At 47.7% G+C, this 24642-nt stretch overlaps 1 protein-coding gene across 1 annotated transcript in view; it reads right to left on the reverse strand.

The window, feature by feature from the left end:
* The window catches only part of Csmd2 (CUB and Sushi multiple domains 2), a 539902-nt gene that overhangs the window by 428847 nt on the left and 86413 nt on the right, over positions 1–24642 (reverse strand). The window contains exon 3 of the mRNA XM_027937327.2: positions 6168–6280. Coding sequence (XP_027793128.2) covers positions 6168–6280 — 113 coding nt within the window. The remainder of the gene's footprint in view (positions 1–6167; positions 6281–24642) is intronic.

The raw sequence follows: 24642 nt of genomic DNA on the forward strand, positions 1-24642 counted from the left end.
AAGGAGTTCCTGTTTTGAACCTACAAGGCTGTGTGGCGGCTCGGTTATTTTGTGCCCAGCCAGACTGCAGCATCGGACCCCACTAAGACATGCCCCACCCCATACAGAGATGGCACCGTTGACCTCCCTCTGGTAGAAGAGCACACCCAGGTATTTTTTCGGAGCACCTCTTCTTCCTCCCTGGTCCTCTCTGGGAGGGGACATGGAGAAGGATGGAGGGCACTCATGTGACTATAGAAATGGACTTAGATGGAAACCCAAGGAGTGCACACAGTAGACACTCAATGAACAGTAGCTCCATGAGTGACAGATCTCCAACAACTCTGCATGAGTGATAAAAGTCTGGGCTCACTTTTTTGGATGGGTTAGGGGTTCATCTTGTGGTAGGGGGGGCTGCAGGGCATCTGTGAACTCCCTCAGTTAATTATGTAGAAAATGTGGTGTGTGGGTGGGCGGGGGTCACAGCTTTCAAGCCCATGACCCCCAATGTACAGAGACTGCTGGGCTTAGACCCTTAGCTCTAAGGCCACCATCTCCGATACAAAGCAAGACCATGGTAGCACCAAGTTCCTGAGCTCATACGCTCCTGTGCCAGGTGACAGGGCCTGACACTGCTTCCCTATCTGAGGACACAGGCCCAGGCGGGGCTGGAAGAAACTCCTGTATATGACAACACTGCTCCTCCCCCAAAGAAGCCAGGGTCCTCCTGCAAGAGGAGACTCACCATGAACAGCAGGACTGAGCATTTATGCAAACTCAGGGGCCGGGGAGCTGGGGTGGAGCTGTGATTGTGACCTGTGGAGTTGACATATTTCTTCCATCTCCTGTTAGAATCCCAGTCAAGTCAGGTTAGGATGAGAGTGACTTAATTAATGAGCTGACATTTATCAAGTGCTGACAATTCACCAGGTCCTGTGCTGAGCACGTCCTGTGATCTGCGCCTTCTCTCCCTCAATCCTCACGACAGCTCCATGAAGTAACCAACCGCAGGCCGAGTGTCTTTTATGGGAAATGCTTGGCACCAGAAGTGTTTCGATTTGGGATCTTTTTAGATTTTATAATATTTGCATAGATGTAATGAGATATCTTGGAGAAGGGACCCAAGTCCAAACAAAAAATTCACTTAAGTTTGTGGACCTTTGACACACGGGCTGGAGATAATTTTATACAACACTTTAGGTGCATCCGAGATTTGACGGTGTCTCCCCACCCCATGAAGTCAGGTATAGAATTTTCCACAGGGGCTATCACATTGATACTGGAAAAGTTTTGGATTTGGGAATATTTCAAATTTCAGATTAGGGATACTCCACCTGTATGGTTCATATCCTGATTTTACAGGCACAGTGGCCTATATAAAGAAGCTCAGAGAAATGACATGCTGGCCCAGGGTCACACAGCAAGTGCGTGACAAGATGGGGTTTGATTCCAGGCATCTCAACCCAGAGCCACCATCTTAATCCTTGATCTTCGCCACCTCTTCCCTTAGGGTCACCCAGCAGTTTGCAAAAATGAGGGTCCCTCATTTTCTATAAAAGAATAGTTTGGAATTTTAAGGAAGCCTCCTGCAGTTGATGATGAGCTACCAAGATCACAGTTGGACTTCACTAAACAAAGAAATGCCTGTTTCGAGGTCTAGACCACTTAACTGATCTAACAGACTGAGACCCGGCAGTCGCAGAAGGGCTCTCCTTCCCACGAGTTTAGGGCGACTGCACGCGATTTACGATGCTAAAATGCAAAGGTGTAGCCAGGGTTAGGCATTGAAAACCTGTCCAGACCCTTGCCTGATGGACATCCTGGGATGCTCATAACTCTTGTTTATATGGTAATCAACCTGAAACAGACATAAACAATTCCATGTGACCTTTGAGGGCTGGGCGAGGGGCAGGTGGGAAGTCTGGGGGCTGGGGTGGGAATGGCAATGCCCGGGTAGCAGCTAGACTAGAGGCTTTGGTGACAGATGCCAGGGGGTCCCATTAGGGAAGACGCAGGCTTCACCACACTCAGGCAAAAATGACACACACAGAAAAAGGGGTGTCACGGGGGCCAGGACAGATGGAACTGAACCCCAGAAGGACTTCAAAGGGAAAAATTAAAAAACAAAATGAAGGGACTAAGATGAACATTTAAATGAATAGTTATCTGATCTTGGCACAGAAAAAGACCTTGGCAAGCAGGGCACCGAAAGGAAATGTCATAAGAGAAAAATTTTAAAAATCAGAATTTAAAATTAGTGGCGTAAAAATTAAAACGGCTGCACATCAAAAGGAAGCCCATCGCATTAATATCCTTAATATACAAAAACTGCTTATGAAGAAGATAAGAAAAACACTAACGCCCGATGGAAATGTGAGCAAAAACTGGGACAGGCAATTTACAAAATGATCTACAAATGGCCTGTAAGTGGTGACAGGTGCTCCACCTTACCTATAATCAAAGAAATGCAAATTATAACCACACATAGATTTCATTTTTTCCACCCATTTTAATCAATGAAACTGATTTAAAGCTCACCAACAAACAACCCAGGCAAGGTCGCGGGAGCCGGCCTGGGCCTGCTGGTGCACAGTGGTCGGAAGCCCGCATCGGCATAACGTTTCTAAAGACACTCTGGGATCATATATCAGAATGTAAAAATCTGCAAACTCTTTGACCCAGCAATTGCACTCCCAAGAATTTATTTTAAGAAGATAATTAGACAAGGGCTTAAGTTGTATGTATAAGGCTGCTCTTCATCTGAATGTCTACAGAGGAGGACTGGCTAAATAACTGGGGTATGTTCAAATCACCCGTGGCTCCCTCACTGAGCGTCATTAGGAAGGTCATTAGGAAGGTCAAACCAGGGCCAGTTTTGTGAACATGGATCTCGTTAACTAGATTGCAGAGCTGCACATACGACATAATCCCACTTGCCCGTGGACCTGTGTCAGTGTGCCTGTGTGTGTGCGCACCGAGAGATGTCTGCATGCACACCACCTTCAAGGGCAGACAGTCCTGCTGGTACAGCAGGACACGGGAAAACCCAGGGTGTGAGGGTTCCTGAGACCTATTTTCAGAACTCAGGCCTAAAAATGAGCTTGTGAGATTGAACAAATTAAAAATACAGAGGCTCTGTTAAATTCGAATTTCAAACAGACATACAATGTTTTAGTGTAAGTATAGCCCACAAAATGTTTGGGACATACTTATACCAAAAACCATTCCAGTTTTGGGTGTCCTGCTCTTTCTCTCAAGTCACCCTAGAAGGTTACTAGAGACACTGCAGGGTTTCTGCATCCTTCCTGCCTCTGGCTTAGCTCCAGTCTACCTGCCTGTGAAATGGAGTCCCTGGCCTCTGCCTTACTCAAGGACTTTTGCAGGGATCAAAGAGCAGGACAAGAAAAGCCTTTTAAAATTCCTGGTCAACAAGTTGCCTTGAGCGGCCACACAACTGCCCTGAAGCCGAGAGGTACATCTGTAAGATGGAGATAGGACCAGCTCCCCGGCACTGTCTGGGGATTAGATGAGATAATGTATATGTAAAGTTCCCGGGCCTACAGTCAGCGCTTCAGGAGAGCCCAGCCCCTTCCCTCCCGCCCAGAGGCCCACGCTCCTGCCCCTGGGGATTACAAATCGAGCATCCCCTGTCATCTCAGGGTTTGACTATTGGCCTTTTGATCTTTCCCTTGAAGCCGTGGCAGCCAGGAACTGACACCCTTCACCTGACTTTACCTTTCTCCCAAATCCCCAGCAGCGGCTCAGTCCCTTATCTGCTCTCACACTCCAGATGAGGGCGGATGATCAAACCCGCTTTGATAGCGCACATTCAGGGCCACCAGCCAAGGGCAGCGACCTAGAGGCGCGCCCTGATGCCATTTTGAAATGGAGCCAGCTACATGGTGAATGGGAACCTGAGGGAGCCATCCTGACGGGGGGCCAGGCCTGAGACAGAGCGAGCCCAGGGCATAGGTCACGTGGGTGCCTGCCCTGCTCCTCCTTCCTCCTTGCTCCTCCACCCTGGGTGTCTCCAAAGTAGGTGTGAATCACTTTTTCTCTGGATGCACAAGTTGCCTCATGGTTCATCCCTGAGCAGAACCAACAGGATTCGGTGATAGCCACAGCCTTAGCTTATGGGTGACCCACCAGAGTATGTGGTACAAGGTCAGCCAGCTACACATCCTGACAAGCGTGCAGAAATCCCGTGTGGGTGACTGCACAGAAACCCAGAGTTACAGCAGCCCGTCTACACTGGCCCAGGGTTCCCCGATCCTCACCGTACTTTCTCAGTGCCAGTGGCTTGGAGGTCTGACACCGTCATGTGGCTGCATAGGACAGGCCTGGGCTAATGCCCTGGGGGTTCCCTGTACAATGCTGAGCACTCTCAGATCTGGGCTGCCTGACCTGTGCCAGGCAGGACAGAGGAGGGACCCGCTGGCCTCTAACCTCTCCCTGATGTGCTGTGACCTCTTTTGCATGACAGGCCCCCCCTTGTGAATCTGATGAAAAAGTTCTGTGTCTGTGCTGCCAATATGGTAGCCTCAAGCCACATGTGGCTGTTAAACACTTGACGTAAGACTAGCGAAACTGACACTAGATTTCAAATTTTATTTAATTTTATTGATTCCTAAGGCCTCAGGCAATGATCCCCAAGGATTGCTAAATGAGGGCACCAAGAGGAGCCAGGGCCCAGCTGGACCCCTACATCAGTCACTCCCAGAGCCTCTGCAGGCATGTCCTTTAGTGTCACTGACTCAGTCCCCCTCCTTGACCCCCAGACACAGTCCCCAGGTCTAACATATGGAAAAAGGATCTATGGCCAGAAAGACTTAAATGTCTCCTGCAAAGGCCTCTCTTAGTAAGGAACTTGGAAAGAATTAGTTTAAATCCAGGGTGAAGTTCTAACCAGGATGACTAAGATCACAGAGTTGATTCGGGGAAGAAATGGTCATTTTTTAAAAAGAGGTCAGGTATTCTTGGGCATACTTACTTTAAAAACATGTAGGTCTTTGTCAGGAGCCATCAGTTAAAGTGGAGTGGAGTTATGTCAGAAGCCCTCAATTAAAGGCATGTGGAACTTTCTTAGGAGCCGTCTCAGGAATCTTAAGTTAAAAATAACTGAGATCTTTTCAGGAGCCCTTAATTGCTTGGGTTAAAGCATCAAACTGCCTCTCCCATACCCATAATACTCGGGGAGGTTTTTGCCAAGGAGGTAGGACTCGTCTTTGTGTGCCGTGCTCCTGGCCAAGACAAAAGGTAGTGTGTATTTCCTTATTGCTATAGCTTCATTCAAGAAAGCATCACTTATTCTTTTAAGTTTTTAAACAAAGGCTAGGGAAAGAATAATTGGCATGCTTTACTAGGGTGTTATGTCATTACTGTTATTAATTATCATTAACGGTCTTAAAATATGCCTATTAAAGATCTCAACACAAAACAGCAGTGCGGGTCTTAGCCAAGAGCAGCCTAATTACCTATTAATGAGATGTAAATTTCCCAGGGAAATGACAGAGATCCAGAAGTACCACCTTCTGAACTAACATAATAAAGTTAATAATAATAATAGTGTATAATCTGAAGATATTAGTGTTAATTTGAATTCTAACACCACATTTAAACAGACTGAGAGAAGTGGAAATCATCTGCAGAGCTCAAACCCCACAGCCCTAATCCATGCTATTAAGGAAAAATTGATTGTTCTTTCTTGGAATGATGTAAATCTGACTTTTTGCAATCACTGTATTGACCTTCCAGCTGCTTTTTTTCTTTCTGTTACTTGGGAAGGACACACCCCCCAAAGACCTAACTTCCTTCCTTTAGGCCCCACCTTGGGGCATCGCTCTCTCTTATTTTCCAAAACAACTTGGGGCACCATATGCAATTGAGCCCAGCAGAAAACAGAATTTAAAAAATAAAACACAACAGAACCCAGTTAAAGGGGACAAAGAAGTGGCCATCCCCTGGCCCCTAAGATAAACTCCTGCAGCCAAGCTCTGATTTCCATTCTCAGTTTCCAGGAACCGGGGGAGGGGCCAGGGCAGTAACTCAGTTCCTGGTGCAGAACCAGCCTCATGAGAACAGGCCCCAGCTCTGAGTCTGCAGGGCCCTGCCCCGTGGACAGCAGCGTGGCCCACCTATGGCCAGGACCTGGCCTCTCAGGCTCCCGCGGCCCGGCAGCAGGCACCTACCTTCATAGCTGGCGTGAAAGCCCTGGGCGCTGACTGCATAGTCGCTGATGAGACGCAGGGACAGGGTGGTGGCCATGCTGACGATGGTGGCTGGCAGCTGAAAGCCAGTCAGCCTGAAAGACAAAGAGGTGCGATTAGGGAGAAGGGCCACCGTGGGAAGGTGCACATCCATGGCGCTCTTATTGGGCGCCTGCTGGATGTGCATTGCTGATCTAGGGATGGGGACTCTCATAGTTTGGATCCCGAATGTCCCCCAAAGGGACATTATTTAGTTTTGCAGTGCTGGGCATCAAACCCAGGCCCTCACACAGGCTAGGCAAGCACTCTGGCACTGAGCTATCCCTCTGGGTCCTCTGTTGTTGCTTCCTAGGTGCCCTAAGAAGAGCAGCTTGTTCCACCACATGCTCCCTGCCATGGTGTGCTGCCTCACCACAGTCCCAAAATCAATAGGAATGACTGACAGTGGACTGAAACCTCCATCACTGTGAACCAAAACAAACCTTTGCACTTTTTAAGTTGATGATCTTGGGCATTTTATCATAGCAACGGAAAGCTGACTAAAACAGGCAGGGATAGGAAAGAAGACTAACTCCAGGCACACAGAGGGTATCCAAAGGCAAAGAGATTCTCAGCAGAGGTGATGAAAACCAGCAGTCAGCTGACAGAGAAGTGTAAAAGGGTTACTTCCCTGAAGCCATGGCCTGATAATCCCCAAGCCACAGGTCTGCCTGACAGGTTTGTTTCTCTTCGCTTTTTCTCCTCCTCTGGTTCATTTTCCTGTCCCCTTCCTTTCTCGTTGAGGTCCTTTGAGGCTCTGGGTAGAATGCACCATGAATTTATAATTGATAACAGCCAGTAGATAATACCTGTTCACATATTTAGGAAAATACATCCAACTCTAGTAGCAGAATGTGGATGCTACTTTATGTTTATTCCTTAAGAAGAATGTCTACGGCTTTTTACAGAAATAAGTGCTTACTAGGTGAAAAAGAAAAAAAAAAACAAAACCCATAACCTAGAAATAGTCATTCTTGAGAGCTGACATGCAAAGAGATGGAAGGATCAATAATGGGATCATATTCAAGGAAATAATTCCATACAAATGGGATCTTGCTGTGTGTGCTTCTGAAATCAAAATGTTTATAGTTTCTTTCTGGAATTTACATGAGGGAAAAAAAACACATAAATGGGTGAAAATAAAGGAAATGTTGAACCTAAGATGATATGCTTTGAGCATAAGACGGTCATTTTTAAAGATTCCTCTAAGGTTAAAAGCATACCACTGGACGTTTGGGGACATATTTATTGAAAGAATGTGTCCACCACTGGGGGGGCGGTCTATGCACGATGGCACCCACCTGACGGTGCACATACAGGTGGCAGGAAACGGCCAGTCTCCTGAGCACCTCTGTCCTTTACCCTCTCTCTGAGGCTCACCCTGCCTCCTCCCATCCCTCTCAGGACACTGGTGGGCGGTGGGAGTCAAGGTCTGCCTTTTCCCCTATTTTTATAATCTTATGATAGCTACAGTGTTCCTATGAGATAGACAGGCTCTCGGGGAGAGGAAAAAAGAGACCCGGATCTGTGAGACCAGCCATGCTTGTCTCTTTGGTTACCTGAACATCAGATCCAACGTATGCTTGTACCAGCTCAGTTGGAACAAAAACACAATCAATTTAAATGTCACCAGATTCAAAGACCTCCACAACGTGCCCACAACTGATTTATGGCTAGACTGCTTAACCAAGAAGAAACATTCTAAACTCCAAAGATTAAGTGATTGACATGGGATTTGATTTTCACAAAAGCTTGCCTGGGAACCTGCACTTCTCTTCCCAGGAATATCACTTCCAGAGTAGGAGGCTCAACCCTGAGGACAACACTTGTCTCCTCTCCTTTGACACCAGAGGGATGTCTGCACCCTGCCTTGGGAGTGTATATACTTTTGTTCGCTGTCCTTTTAATAAACCTTTGCCTGTGCCGTTGCTTTCAATGGGTTCTGAAATTCTTTTCAGCCGAGAAAGTCAAGAACCTGATTGGAGGGCTGAGGGTACAGCTCAGGAGTCGAGCACTTGCCTAGCAGATATGGGGCCCTGGGTTCAATTCCCAGCACTGCAAAAACAAAACCAGGAAGAAGAACCCACTTGGGTTCTGCTTCCTGATTGCCAAGAGCTGAGCGGCTCTCTGTCCACCATAATGTTCTGCCTCACCCTGGGCCCAGAGCAACGGAGTCAGCTCACCATGGGCTGAACTTTGAAACCAAGGAATATGGCTATATATAGGCCAGCAATGGCTTTTCTATGTCTGACCTGCTCAGGGGACTTCTTTTGTTTCTACCTGTCCATCATTTTTCTAGGGAGCTGCCCACAGCTTGGGATTCTGATCAGGATCCCACCTGCCCATCAGCCACTGAGCTGGGGGAAGGATCCATCATGGTGCGCCATCCCTCATTTTTATGGACCGTAGATAAGAGAGAAGAGAGCGTACAACCCAGGCAGGGTCCTTTTGAGACTTCCCGTGGAACATGATATAGAGATCCTAAAGTCTTTTATTTTTGGATCTTAAATCATTAAAATATAAGCCTGGGACTGCCAGCAGTCTTTTTATAATCATCACCTGGAGCCTCTCTGCCTCAGGAAACATGACATCACCACATAAATATAAACAAAAGCTGAGCCATGGGACTGGAGACAGGGGCCTGGTGATAGATTCTTGAGATCCTTGATCTAGACACACAGGGATCTATCTCTTCAACGTCTTCAATGCTCCCTTACATCAGCCAACATTACTTCCTTTTGTTTTCTTTAGATTTTTTGTTTGTTTTTTCTCAAACTAGTTTGCTTTGGGTTTCTTTCTCTTAAAATTCATGAACCATGAATGGATACAACTTGAAAACTCCAGAGGCCTTAAATATTGATTGATTTAAGTACATGAAAAATAAAAACAGGTATGTGTGGCAAAACAAAAAAAAACTATAAAAAGATAAAGAGAGATCTGCGAACTGGAAGATTATATGTAATCTAGATGACAGGAAGGTTACTCTCCATAATCCAGAAAGAGACCTTACAAACCAAGAGAGAAGGGCAAAGGGTATGGATCACAGAAACAGGACATGATCCATCTGATTAAGGTTAAAATGGGAAAACCTAACCTCAGTCTTTACCTGTCAGACTGGTAAAGAGCCAGCCAGCAAGGGTTAAAGAAAACAGTCCTGCAGTTATCAAAAGGATAAGGAGATACCACAAATGACTCACATACACTTGACAAATTAAGCAAAAATGACCGCTTCCTTGAAAATCACATTTGTCCTTCACTTAACCAATGAAACAGATCATTTAAATAGCTTTGTAACTGTTAAGGAAATTGAATCAGTAACTTTAAAACTCCTTACAAAGAAATCCTCGGGGCCAGATGGTTTCTTTCACCAGAGAATTCTACTGAACATATAGAGAAGTATGAACAACAAATCTACCCCACACAAAGCCTTCCAGAAAACCCAAGAAGAATCCCTTCCAGACCCATGTTATGAGGCCAGTATCACCCTGATAACCAAAGCCAAAGGCAGGACGAATTAAAAAAAAAAAACTGAAGACCAATGTCCCATGTGAATCTAAACACGAAACTCTTAAAATGTCAGCAAAGAAAATTTAGTTTTTTTTTTTTAAAGACTCCAGAAATTTTTATTTAGGTAAATTATGTCTATCAATATTTACTACTAGAAATTTTAAAAGGAAATTTTGAAATAATTATTAATTTAACAATAATGATTATTTTAAATAATGTTGATTTAACAATAATGATTATTCAATAATTAACACAAAAATGTTTTTATGAAAATAACTCTAGGAAGGAAAATAAATTTGATGAGAGAATAATATAGTCTTGCACATCTGCGAATCTCTTTCATGTCTGGTTTAGTAGCAGACAGCTGGATCCTCTTTTGGCTTCTGCATTCCATTTCTTAGATACAATGTTTTGGTTGAAGCATGGGGAGAATATCAAACTTCACATGGATATGCTGTTAGAAAATTTTAAAAAAATTGTACTGGGAATTGAAGCAGGAGCATTTTGCCACTGACATATACCCCCAGCCTTTTTAATTTTTTTAATTTTGAGACAGAGTCTCACTACGTTGCTGAGCGCCTCACTAAATTACCGAGGCTGGTCTGGAACTTGCAATTCTCCTGCCCTGAGGCTGACCTCCTCAGTCACTGGGATTGCATGTGTGCCCCACTGCACCGAGCCACAAGTGATGATTCTTTTTTGTTTGTTTGTTTTAATTAGTTAGACATGACAGTAGAATGCATTTATGCACTTTGATATATCACACATAGATGGGATATAATTTCTCATTTTTCTGGATGCACATGTTGCAGAATCATATTGGTCCTGCAGTCACATATATACATACAGTAATAATGTCAGTTTCATTCTACTATCTTTCCTATCCCCACATCCCCTCCCCTCCACTCCCCTCCTCTCCCATCACTTCCCTCTACCTAATTTAAGATAATGTTATTCTTCCTTAGTGCTCCCCCACTTTATTGTGAATTAGCATCCGCATATTAGAGAAGACATTCAGCCTTTGGTTTTGTGGGATTGGCTTATTTCGCTTAGCATGATATTCTCCAGCTCTAGCCATTTACTGGCAAATGCTATAATTTCATTCTTCTTTAAAGCTGAGTAATATTCCATTGAGTATATATATACCACATTTTCTTTATCCATCGACCACCTATCCCACTCCTTGGTTTATACCCAAAGGACTTAAAATCAGCATACTATAGTGATGCAACCACATCAATGTTTATAGCAGCTCAATTCACAATAACTAGACTATGAAACCAACCTAGGTGTCCCTCAATAGATAATGGATAAAGAAAATGTGGCATATATACTCAATGGAATATTAACACATGCTGTGTTAGCTGATACAGAAAAAGCATTTGACAAAATTCAAAACCTATTTATGACCCCAAAACAAACTTTTGGGAAACTAAGATCAGAGGGAAACTTTTCTCAACTTGGTAAAAAAAAAAAAAATCTGTAAGAAACCTGTAGTTAGCATCACAGTTAATGGTGAAATACTGAATGTTTTTCCCTAAGATTAAAAATAAGGCAAGACCGTGGTGACCCAGCAGCTCAGGAGGCTGAGGCAGGAGGATCACAAGTTCAAAGCCAGCCTCAGCAAAACTGAGACGCTAAGCTACTCAGTGAGACCCTGTCTCTAAATGAAATACAAAAATAGAGCTGGGGATGTGGCTCAGGGGTCGAGTGCCCCTGAGTTCAATCCCTGGTACCAACCCCCCTCAAAAAAAAAAGGCACGAATATAACTATATAATTAGAACATCAGCAAAAGACATTTTACCAAAGAGGATATATGGATGACAAATAATTGCACAACAAGATATTCGACATCTTTAGCATGAAGGAAATGTGATATTAGGAAGTTCAATAAAATATTAGCACACAGCATTTGACCAGCTAAAATAAAATAACAACAATACCAAATGTCGGTGATGATATGAAACAAGGCACTCTCACAAACTTCCAGTAGGATTAAAAGAACCCACAGGCACTCCAGAAATAATCTGGCAATTTCTTTCTTTAAAAAATCACATGCTAATTATATAACAACTGGACTCCTGTATATTTATCCCAGAGAAATTGAAACTGGAAATCCACACAGAAACCTATGCCTGATTATTTAAAGCAGCTTCCCTCCCAACAGCCAAAATCTGGAAAACAACCAAAATGTCCTGTAATAGGTGACTGATAAAACAAACCCCAGATCCATGCTGTGGAATACTATGCAGCAATAAATGGGAACAGACGATGGGTACAGGTAACAGCTTGGCGTCCCTCAAGGGCATCATGCTGAATATAAAGAAAGCTAACCTCAAGAGGCCACATGCTGTATGAGTCCTCCTATATAGCATTCTTGAAATGACAGACTCAATGAGGTGGAAAACAGATTAGCAGCTGGCAGAAGTTAGGGATGGTGAGAGGAAGGGGAAGCGGCTGTACCCCCGAAGGGGCGGCCTGAGGAGGGTGGGGAGGGGGATGGAATCATTCTGCATCCTGACGGCAGGAGGAGCCCCAAGAAGCTTCCGGGATAAAATGACACGGAAGTCCATCGCCACCTGTAGCACCAGTGTCCCTGCCTGGTTTTCCTATGGTGCTAGAGTTAATTGGGAGGGAACCAGTGGCGGGGACTGGGGGAAGGGGACGTGGGACTTTCCCACACTATCTTTAAACTTCCTGCACACCTGTGATTACTCCAAAATTAAAATAATATGTCTGCATTCTGTACTTCTCTTGGACAGTGCCCCAGCCCTCCACCAGGTCTGGGTCGGGATCAGCATCTCCCTGGACTAGACCTTGAACTCCTCCTTGGCCCTTGGCAGACCCCTCACTTGAGCTGCCTTCTGTTCATTTGAACCCCCAAACTTCTCCCTCCCCAGCCACCTGCGCTGTCTGGAAATATCCTGCCCACCACCATCAGACAACCCAAGTCCCAGGGTACCATTCTTGGGTCCCTTGGTTTCCTGTGGATGTCCCCAGGTAGCAGAGACTCCTCCCTCAGATCTAAATGTTCATGTCTGCCAGGGACAGATTGGTGCGCCCCATTGGACCCTCACCATTAAAATACCATACTGTCCCCGACAGGCCACACACCTATCTGGGACCGACAGGGGGCTAAGCCCTGGTTGCCTCCCCCACCCCGTGGGCCCAGTTCACAGCGGCTACAACTCGGCTCTCACCCACACCCACCAGAATCATGCCCCTGGGTGTCCTTCCCAGGCACAGCCTGGGGACAGCCTTCTCTTCCAACAGCCCAGCGCCATGGAGGAATCTCAAACTTCATTAGGGCTTCTGCCACGCAGCACTCCTCCCCCTGACTGGAAACGGTCGGTTTTATTCCCCAGTTAGTTCCATGGTATTTTTGCACTGCCATTAAAGATTCCTAGACCCTGGTTTCTTGGTTCTATATTGACACAAGCTGTGAATAGCTAATGTACACTGTCAACAAACAATTACAGTTTTATCACTTGCAATATATGGAATTGCAGCTTGCTAGGCATTTTCTCTAATCAGACGTGTACCGCGGCTCCGTTTCCCGGGTGGGTGGATAATTCTGGCATGGAGGAGTCTCAGGTGGGGGAGGGGCGCGCAAGCTCGGGCATCCCCATCTGGAGACGGGAAGCTCGTTCCCCTCCTCCCCACCCCTCAGTATGTCCAGGTTGATTTTAGAACAGCCACCCCCTGCCCCTGTCAGGAGGAGTTCTCATGTGGCTTGAGGAAATGAGCAAGGACACTTTGACACCTGCCCATTGTTCATGGGGCAAGTCTACATGCTGTATTAAAAGGAGCAGCGCGCCTTCAATCGGGGGAGCCAGACTTGGTGGAAGAGGTTGGGGGATAATGGAGAGGGTGGTATGAGACCCTGTTGCTGTTGGTGATCCTCCCCGGTGACTCTGCAGAGAGCAGCGTTTTACAAACAGGTGGCACAGCCACACGTGTCAAATGACACTCACCTTCTGCTTGACTGGGCCTTATTGCCCTTCCTACCTCCTCGGGCACCTTTTCTTTGCTTTTACCCTCCTGTCCAGAGTAATCCAGAGTCTGACCAACTGGTGATGTCCAGGACTCCATTTAGAGTCCACCAGCAGCTCCCTGTCTTTAGGGTCAAGGGAGGGGTCCCTCACATGGTCCGTAAAGCCTGCGTGGTCAGCGCTGCTCCACCCCCCACCTGGCTTGGGCCCCTCCAGTCTCCTGGGTCAGGGGCAGCTCAAGGGTGGGCCGAGTGGCCAGCCTAGAGTGCAGGCAACTGAAGGGTGCGTTTCCTGTTCAGAATTTGAAAAAATAGAACAACACTGACTTTGAAAGTCCACTCACCACCGCGCCACCACACCCCAAATGACATCCGTGGAAAACCCCCTTCCCTGCCTCTCTCCAGCCCCCTCCTTGCCCTTCCGGGTTCGGTTCCTCAAGTCCCCCTTGCCTCATCCTCGGGTTCTTGCACCTGCCCTTTCTGTTTGCAGCACTTCCCCTCCAGGACTGTAGGAATTGTCTAGTCAACTCTTTCTCATCATCCAGATCTTACTGTAAATGTCTCCACACTGTTTCTGGAAAGATGAGTTCCTGACTTCCCAAACTAGTCTATCCTGTCCTCGCAGGTCCCTGTGGAAGTCCCTGGTATTTGTCACCAAGCACCCATGCATTTCCAAGCTCTCCTCTGGGCACGTGGTGGAAGGGTCCCTCCCCATCCCTGCTGAGGTCAGGCCTGGCCATGACCAGGCTCTGGCCAAGAAAATTCGGGTGGCTGGGAAGTGTGCTGTTTCTGGGCGGGACCCTTGAGCTGCCTACGCCCCTTTTACTGAATTCCTCTCTTTCCCTGCCACAGTGATCCCTGGCCTCTGGGAGCCAGGATCCCTGAGTGTCACCACTGGGCAGAGCTCCTGCAGACGCTTTCTGTGCACGCAGAATAAACAAGAAATAAACTTTGGTGATTAAGCCACTGGGATTTGAGGGTTGTTTGCTACTGCGGTGTTTTCCAATGGGGTTTTATGAGTACGAAGGCCTGGTGAGACCAACAGATTGGGTCACATTGAGAGAGAGTTTGCTACAGTTTCCAAGAGGAGGGGGTGGCCTGTGCCACGCAGGGCTACAGGAGGAAGCACCAGGGTCTGTCTGGAGACAGGAGGAACAGGGGAGTTGTGGGCAGGGGCCTTTACTGTGGTGTTCCAGTGAAGGAGCAGATGGGCAGGGCCAGCAGGAGATGAAGATGCCCTCAGCTCACAGGTCCCCTGCCCGGGGCTGGTTAGTGGACCAGGAGGCAGCTCATCTCTGAATTGGTTGCTTTGCAAGCAAAAGACACACTCCTGGGTCAGCTGTTTCCCAGTCTGCAAGATCCCGAGATGTCAAAGCATCAGAAAAAGAGTTGGGGATAAAGCTCAGTGGGACAGCACCTGCCTAGCATGCTTGAGGCTCTGAGTCCGGCAGCACCCCTTGCCCTGAGGGTCAAGGGAGGGGTCCCTCACATGGTCCATAAAGCCTGTGTGGCATGGAGGAGTCTAAGGTGGGGGGAAGGGTGTGCAAGCTCAGGCATCCCCATCTGGAGATGGGGAGCTGAGACAGGAGGATCCCAAGTTGGAGGCCAGGCTGGACAACCTAGCAAGGCCCTATCTCAAAAATAAAAATAAAAAGGGGTGGGTGTAGCTTAGTGGTAGAGCCCCCAGGTTCAATCCCCAGTATCAAGGCTGAGGGGTACATCAGAGGGAAGAGAGGAAAGCACTTGGAGGGTAGGAGGGAGAAGGACGTCCTGGTAGGAGGGTGAGACTGTCCAGCGCTGGGGCCAGCCCAAGGGGCCATTGTAGCAATGGGCCCTGCTCCGGGTGTGGAGGCTGGGGAAGGTGCAGAAGCTCAGAGGGTCAGTCTCCAACATGCCCCAGGGTGTCCGTTGATTAAACAGAAAACTGGAAAATGCTGCGTTAAATACAGTTAAGGACTTTTCAGAAAGCAAACAATGTGGGGCACGGTGGCGCACACCTGTAATCCCAGCAGCTCGGGAGGCTGAGGCAGGAGGATTGTGAGTTCAAAGCCAGACTCTGCAACGGCAAAGTGCTAAGCAACTCAGTGAGGCCCTGTCTCTAAATCAAATACAAAATAGGGCTGGGGACGTGGCTCAGTGGTCGAGTGCCCCTGAGTTCAATCCCTAGTACCCACCCTCCAAAATAATAAAAACAACAGAAAGCAAACAAACAAAATAAAAGCACTTGTAAGGGCTTGTATTACGCTAACTTAATGTAAATCTCCAAGGCAAGAACAGATTATATATAACAGCTCCTTAACCCATTTGGTCACAGACTCTTATTCTTAGCACATCGGGTGCACTTGGGTGCTACCATGGTCCTGAGACTGCTCAAGATCCACATCTTCAAAGTCCCCAAGGCAGACAGTTCTTGTGCCGACTGGAGATCTGGAGGTCTTCGTAATAAAACCCCATTTCTGCAGGTGATCTACTCTTTATTGTGACTTTGAATCTTCAAGAGCCCAACTAATATAAAATTATCCAGGAATAAACAGTAATATAGCAAATTGGACCTTTATTGAATGGTTCTTATTTAAGGCTCTTAGCACATCAAACAGTGATATAAAAAAAGACACATCAATTGACCTTGGGAATAAAAGAGCAAATGTAAGCAACATTTGTCACACTGACAGGCTTGGCAAATAGTGTTTTGATTTGCCGGCAGCCCTGCTCCAGACAGAAGCCACTAGTTAGATACATAAACCATTAAGCTAAAAACAGAACTATCATTACGGGCATCATCTAGTAATTTGCAGGTAATTGATGGACATTAGTCATAATCACACACAATGCACAGACATACACACACACACACCCCTAGAGACACATATTCTCTCTGGCAATTCCCATTTGCATTTCATCAAGAGTTTCTAAACTCCAAAAAAATTTGGCTTTCAGTGCCTTTCTGTATGGATCTCCTAGACCCTTTTATTCTTAGAGCATCCTGTGGGCTGGGGTGCTACGGAACCCTCTCAGAGAAAAGGCAGGTGACAGAGGTCAGGCTGTTGCTGCACTGGCCACAAGAGCATTGGCACTCTGATCCTGGAATCCCAGAAGAGATGGTTCTTGTACTGCCCTAAGGTCTGAAGATCCTTGAAACATCACCATTTCTGAGGGTGATTTGCCATTAACCAGATCCCTGGTGGAAAACCAACTTATGTTCTTCTCCAGAGAACCTCCCCCACCTGTCCAGAGCCACTGTCTCTGCAAATCTCTGCTTTTAGCGGCACAGGTATATTGCTTTTTAGAGGGAGGATACATTGGCTGCAAGTAATGCTAGCTTCCCAATCTCCATACACTGGGAGGATGCACACCAGCTTTGGAAGACAGATCTGGAGACAGAGCAGCACCCCCTGCCCCCCACCCCCACCCTGCTAACCCTGGCTGAGGTCTAAAAACAGGGAAGGAACGGTGCAGGTGGAGAAGGCAAATCCTCTAAGCACACTCACTGTCAGGACCCAGGACTGGTTCCCACAGGACTGCAGCTTCCCACTCTGCTGCAGAGGAGCCCCGGGGCAGCCTCTCCATATGCTCTATCCTGCAAACCCCAGTCTGTGTTTCCCAGATCACCACCCAGTGTGACGTGAGGAGATTTTCCTGGGAAAATGGACAGGTGATTTTTGGGAAACTCTACATGTGAAATAACGTGGTTTCCACTGCTCGGCACGATGCTCTCTGGGTGCTACAGAGAATTTGCAAGGATGCTCCGGGATATTTGTGTGTCCAACCGACACTGTACATCACTGCTTCTCTTGGAAATTTAAAACTGTTGTTGGCTCAAGGGAGTTTAATTTCAATGTCAAGCTACATCCCGTCAGATAATTTTGCAAAGCTCGGGATTTGGTGGTTGGTGTGATATACAGTAGGTGTCCTGTGGAAATCAGCATGGAACAGGGTAGGAGGGTGGTACTATTCAATGTGATCCCATGATTGGAGGTTGACAGTGACCACTAGGAATTCACATGCCATTAGTGAGTGATTGTGGTTAAGGATGAACTAGAACTATTTTTTTTCTTAAATTTATGTTTGTCATTTTTCTAGTAGCTTTGAAATTGTTAAGGGTATCCATCTTATTTAGTTATTTTGGAGCTGATGGCTATTTCTTTTAGCCTTTGAACACTGAGGCAATATTAGAGACACTGATGGCAACGAGAACTACGAGATTTTGAGCACTCTTGCTGGAGTGTATTAAAGGCTCTGAGAAGTTTCGTTGCAAGACAAATAAACACACTTGGAGCCAGCATGCCCTGTGGTACTTCAGCATGATCAACCTTCTCGACAAGCCTGGGAAGTCTAAATAGATGTCATCCATGATTTGCTCTACACTCTGATAGGTTCAAAAAAGACACCGGAGGCTGACTTATTAGTGCTGGTAACATTTAGAAACTTTGCTCATCTATCATTCATGCAACAAATATTAACTGGGCGCCCTATTAAATGTCACGTACGATGCTTGGGTCTCAGGATAGAAGTTTACAAGATATGGACTCACCCTCAAGGAGTTCATCCTCAAAAGGGTCCATAAACATCCAGAAATCTAGCCACTTTCATTACTGTCACTTCTACCATTCTGGATCAAGCCCTACCCACCTCTCACCTTTATTCTCGCAGTAGTCTCCTAACTGGTCTCTCTACCCTCCATCTTGTCCACCTGCAGACCATCTTCAACAGAGCAGCCTGAACGACCACTTGAAGTTGGATTGTGTTACTTTTCTTCTCAGAATCCTTCCACTTGATTTGGGATAAAAGCCAAACTCTTGATCTAAAATCACCAGACAATCCTCTGCCGCCACTCCATTACCTCTCCTTGTCCCCAACCAGCTCCATTTGTTCACTCACTCTACCCATAAATGCCTCTTGCTGTCCCTCATGCACACCTGACAGGTTTCTGCCACAGGGCCTTTGCACCTTCCACTCCTTCATCTCTCTCCAGCCATCTCATCTCTTACTAAAATGTGTGTGGGGCTAGTTCCTTCATCTTCTTCAGGTCTTTGCTCGCATATCCTTTGCACCAAGTTGACGGCCACTCTATTTCATCTTGCAACCCTCCCCCCTACTCCTGTACCACTTCCTGGCTCCTGACCCACCTGTCCTGAATTTCTCCATAACACTTAGCTGTCATTTGAGACACGATATTTGACACCTCTTTATTAAGTCCACCTTCCCCCACTAGCACATGAATTCCTCAATGGCGGGGATTCTTATCCATTTGGTTCACTTGATCTAACCACAGCATTGAAAGCAGTACTGGGCACACCACAGGAATTAATCATTCATTTGATTATTGCTGAAGACACAACTGGAATGCCGTACAGTAAGTGCAACAACAGACATGTGCCCAGGGAGTCAGACATCCCCAGCGTGAGCTGATCAAAAAGGAGAAATTTTTAGCCAGTCTCCAAAGGGCAGAAGGGCCATGGTAGGAAAGGGAGGTCGTTCAAGCAAAAGAGATGATATGAGCAGAGGAAAGACAAAACCCAACTCTCTGCGTAATTTATGAAATTGTTCCCCTATCAACGACAGGAGAACAAATGGATGCAACCAGATGCTCATCCTCCGCTTGTTTGCCATGACTGCTTAATTACCAGTCTCCCCAAGAGAGGGGATTTTTTTGGAGGCTACTCAGCCTTCTAGCAGATGCACACATTATTTGCTTCCACGGGAGCCTGACAAACCCGGCCCCAGCGTGGTCACACACGACGGAGACGGAAGCATCCATCACCTCGGGGTGGGAGGTTGGGTTGGATGGGGAAAGGAAGGGGCCTTTGAGAAAGAGGGGCCGCCACGTTCCAGAAGCCTGATGCTTCTGCACCTGCCTCCCCAAAATCAGGCCCAGGGACCTCATCCCTTTGGGATGGAAGATGCTGTCCATCAGGGCAGCCCTTGAAGTGCACACCAACCCAGGGGGCTCCGTGGGGCACCCGAGAACCACCCAGCCCTTGGATGGTGCCATTCTAGGATTGGCACCAACCAGAAGAGCATAGACATTTTGTTCCTTATGTACCAGGAAGACAAACAGCAACAGGTCTGCAAATATCAATGACCGGCCAGCGGTGTCTCCCCTGGAGTCTCCGTCCTGAGGGCTCTGGGCCACCCGGGCCCTCTGACAGAGGCTGAGGTCCAACTGGAAGAAAGCAAGTGCAGCCCCTGGGACTTCTAGAAAGATTCAAGATGCTGAAAATGTCAGCAAAAGGAGGGGTGCTGCAGTGGGGCCACCCCTTACGGGCTCCTGTGCCATGACGCTCTTCCTGTTGGCCACCAAACCCTGTTCTGAGCAATGCTCTTGGTCTGAAAATATGGCATCTCTGTGTTCAAGAGTGTCTGTGCCAGGTTCATGGCAACATCGGAACATGATCACCTGCTACGTACGTAGCCTCGCTGGACCTGCAGCTCAGGCCTTATCCTTAGGAACTGGAGAGAAATTCTTCTTGGACACAATTGGGGGGCAGAGCCAGGGCCCCGCACACCCGAGTCACATATCCACTGTTTTCCCATACTCCAGGGATCCGGGGTAAACAGCAGCCTCCAGCGTCATGACCAAGGGGCACAAACTATGGAGATCCCCCTCGGAGCAAGAGGGGCCCCGGGGTTCTGCCCAGGCTGGGTTTCCAGGGCATGCTGAGCCCACAGCTGTACATAGGAGCATGACCCTCAAAGGCCAGGTCACAGGTGACAGTGGTTGGGAACCGTGGAAGGTCAACATGAATGGTATTCCAACAAATTCTATTGCCGTTAACAGTAAAGAGGCTGCACCTGTAGGCTGCATCTGCACAGGCGAGAGGGCGAGGGAGGAGCCGCAGGAGGGAGAGAGGCTTATCTCTTGAGCCTGTGCAGGTGGCTCGGGGTCTTCCTCGGGCTCCCTCTTCCAGTGTCTGTTCTGAACCTGTGGCTCTGCCTTGGCTTCTGGGACTTCTCAGGGCCACCAGGTTGCACAATTCCAAGGGACGCCATGCCCCTACGTGGCTCTGATTCCATTCCTGAATTCGGCCTGGACCCTGAGGATTAGGTAAGTGATGACGGGAACCGGGAACTAGATCTTACTCCCTGCTCCCCCTGCCAACCTGTGAGTCACTATTAGTGCCACACTCCACAGAGCAGGAACTTTCCCCACTCCCAACATCCTGCCCAAGTTTAAAGAGTGAGGCGCCACAAAGAAGACATGAGACCCTGCAGACGGGCTAGGTTTAAGGGACTCAGCACATGAACATGGTGGAGGTGTCCCTTCCAGGGGACCTTCTACTGATGGCGCCTGCTAAGCCTGACCCCTCCTATTATCTGCCATCAGCAACTCTGTTGTAACTTTTCCTTGTAGAGCTCAACAGCGTGTGGCAGGGATATGTTATGGATTGAGAGTCTGCACCCCCCAGAATTCATATGTTGAACCCTCCCCCCATGCGATAGTACTGGGAGGTGGAGCCTTTGGGGGGTAATCAGGGTTAGATGAGGTCACGAGGGTGGGGCTCTCATGATGAGATTAGTGCCCTTACAAGCTGGCCTCCGTGGCAGAAGGGGCAGTGTTTCATCCTTCCTGGAACCCATATGTACTCTGGGTCTGGATTAGCCTTTGCTGCATGAAGTGCTTCCATCAAAAAATCCCTCGCTGGACTTACAGGACGCCTCCTCTGCTGTGATGGTGTTCCCACACACTGCTTCTGATGCAGGAACTCACTTCACAGCCCAATGAATGTAGCTGGGGGCTCGCACTCAGAAAGTTCACTGGTCTTACCATGGTCACTGCCACCCTGAAGGAGAGGGCTTGGTAAACAGTGGAATGGCCTTTTGAAGATCGGGGTACAATGCCAGCCAGGTGACAATGCCCTGCACGGCTGGGACAAGGTCCTCTGGGAGGCTGATCTGCTCTGAATCGATGTCCATATCTGGTGCACTTTCTCCCATGGCCAGGCTCATGGGTGCAGGGGAAGCAGGAGCAGCTCCCCTCACCACAACCTCATGTCCCCTCCTGTCCCCACAATCTTACGCTCTGCTGGTGGAGAGATCTTCCTCCTAGGACGGGAGGAAGGCTTCTGCCAGGAAAGACAACGTGGTACCCTCGTATTGGAAGTGGAGACTCCCACCTGGCCACTTCTTGTGCCTGAGAATCAGCAGAAAAGAAGGGAGTGGCTTGCTGGGGACAGCTGACCACCAGGGGGACTGGACTGTTGCTCCACAAGGGAGGTGAGAAAGACGATGTCCAGAGGAGATGCCAGGGAGCATCTTTCAGCATCACCCCAGCCTCTGATTCAGATCAATGGAAAAGTGCAGCAGCCCAGTCCAGATGGGAGTACCAAAGGCCCTTCAGGAATGGAGATTGGGTCACCACAACCAGTGAGGACCTCGACCTGCTGAGGCACATGCTGCAGACAAAGGGAACGGAGGATGGTGTCAGAGTTGGCCATAAATACTATGGCCATTTGTTGGGAGTATTTTGTTACTAATAGGTTTGCAGTATGTGTGTAGAAACATGTATTTATAGGGAACCTGTGGGTCTCGTGTGTATGTGCATGCATGCACACACAGACACACATTAAGCAAGTGTCTTGGCTCACTTCTCTCCCATTCCCTTGTCATGGAACACGAGGTGTGTTGACTTTAAATGTAGTATTTAAGCAGTGGTCATTCAGCATCATGGCATTTTAGTTGAGAGACAGTAGACCTCACTGGGGGACTTTTGACCTCCTCTTCTGGGGAGGGATTAATGCATTCTTGCATGGACGCAGGACAGCTGTTTCCTGTTAGGTGGAGTTGTAAGTTTGCTACTGTCTTTATTCACAGGTGAAGTGTGTTGTAAGGAGACGTGTGTGGGTGCCAAGGTGACAGAGGAGGGGACTTGTGACGGTTAATTTTATGTGTCAACTTTATGGGGTCTGGGGTGCCCAGGTGCTTGGTTAAGCACTATTTTGGGGTGTCTGTGAGGGTGGGTGTGGATGAGATTAACATTTGAATCCGTGGACTGAGTAAACTAAATCGCCCTTCCAGTACTGGGTGGGCCTGAAGAAACAAAAAGGAGAATTCACTCCATCTCACTTTTCCAGCTGGGACGTGGGTCTTCCCCCTGCTGTCCAGAGACAGACTGGAACTTGACACCATCAACCCTCCTGGGTCTCCGGCTTGCCCCATGCAGATCTTGGGACTTCTCTGCCCTCCTGATGCCAACACCTTATAATAAATTTCCTGATACAGTTTATTGATATGTATTTGTTTGTTAATTGCCTATCTTCCTCTGCTTAAGTGCAAACTCCATATAGAACAAAGACTTTGTTCTTCAGGTTACCCTAGCAGGTGCAGGGCCCAGCACAGTGCCTGGCACTCACTAGATGCTCAATAAATACATGTGAAATCAAATGAATCCCTGAGAAGCTGGTGATACCAGAGAAGCTAGACAAGAATTAAGATGGCAGAAAATGCTTTGGAGGAGACAGAGGAGAGAGGGTCAAATGGGCCCAGTGGATTTGGCGATTAGGAGAATGTGAACTGTTCCAGGGCAGAATCAGTGGGTGGTAGGACTGAGACTGGGGTACAGTGGGGGAAAGGAGCAAGTGGAGACACCGAGTTGGGACAGCTCTCTCAGAGTGACTCTGAAAAGAACAGGGTCCATGAAAAGCTGCCTTGAAACAAAAGCCGTTTTGTCCCCAAATGAAGCGTGCTCATCTGTACCTGCCCCTCCTGTCCACCCCTTCCTGGGGCCTCTCTCAGCGCACACTCCATGAATCATCTCTCATGACTCGATTTTTTCATAGAAGCAGCAAGTTCACGGGCGCTTGCTACAGCCTTATATCCATGCTCTTGGCAGGATCATAATTGATACCTTAAGTGACCTCGTTAATCAGCAGGGACAATTAGAAGGATGTCAGTGGAGGACAGTTTGCTGGGTCACCTGTCTGGGGAAAGAAAGAAAGGCCACCACGTGTCTGAGCTGGAACAGGACACTTCCACGGGTGACTGACTCCTCAGGTCCCTCCAAGCAGGGAGACAAGCAAGTCCCCGGGGAGGACAGACCTCGGGGACACACGCGGGCTCCACGTGGTCCAACTTATGACGGGGCTCTGCCAACCCGGAAGCCCTCTGCGGGTCCTGGTTCCTTGGAGACACGTTTCGGCCTTGCTGTAGGGATCCCCGAAAAGACCAGTGGAAACCGCTTCAGTGGATGAGCTAGAGTCAGCTGCAGCGGGGCCCCACGGGCCGTTCCAAGGCGACCTCTGGTGAGTGTTTTGATCAAGCGAGAACTCCTTACGAACTGTACCGTCGTCTCCGTCCGTCCCTCTTTTCAAACTGTACAAACATGCGTGGAGGGTGGCAACATTCTTATAAAAAATTATTTCAAATGACCCGTGATAATTGGACCTACTGATGGGGCGCCGCATGATAACACAACACACGCTGAAACTGGGGTACAGTGGGGGAAAGGAGCAAGTGGAGACACTGAATTGGGACAGCTCTCTCAGAGTGAGAATGATCAAGTCACTCCTGGCTTTTGATTTGTTTTGCTTCCATCTTTTAAAAAAATAGTGCATTATAGTTATACATAATATCGGGATTCATTCGACCTGATTATAATTGGGTATAATTTGCTTTAAATTTAGGGCCCAGTACCTCCCCTCCCCCCTCCCTCCCCCATGCATTTCCTCTACTGATCTTTCTGCTATTTAGCTAGAGTTGTGTTTTTTTTTTTAATGAGTGCATTATAGAAATACATAAAGGTGAAATTCACTGTGGTATATTTTATACCTTTTTGAAGAGTTACCAGGTGGGAAAACCAGGGAAATGTGGTAGGTATTGCCACACCCTGGCTTCAATAAGGCATTCAGAAACTCCAAAAGGGGAAGGCGGGCTCGACATTATCACTTAGGACCCGTTTGGGGCCAGCTCAACTCCTGTACAGA

The sequence above is a fragment of the Marmota flaviventris genome, chromosome 10, assembly GCF_047511675.1.
Source record: "Marmota flaviventris isolate mMarFla1 chromosome 10, mMarFla1.hap1, whole genome shotgun sequence".
Taxonomy (NCBI): domain Eukaryota; kingdom Metazoa; phylum Chordata; class Mammalia; order Rodentia; family Sciuridae; genus Marmota; species Marmota flaviventris.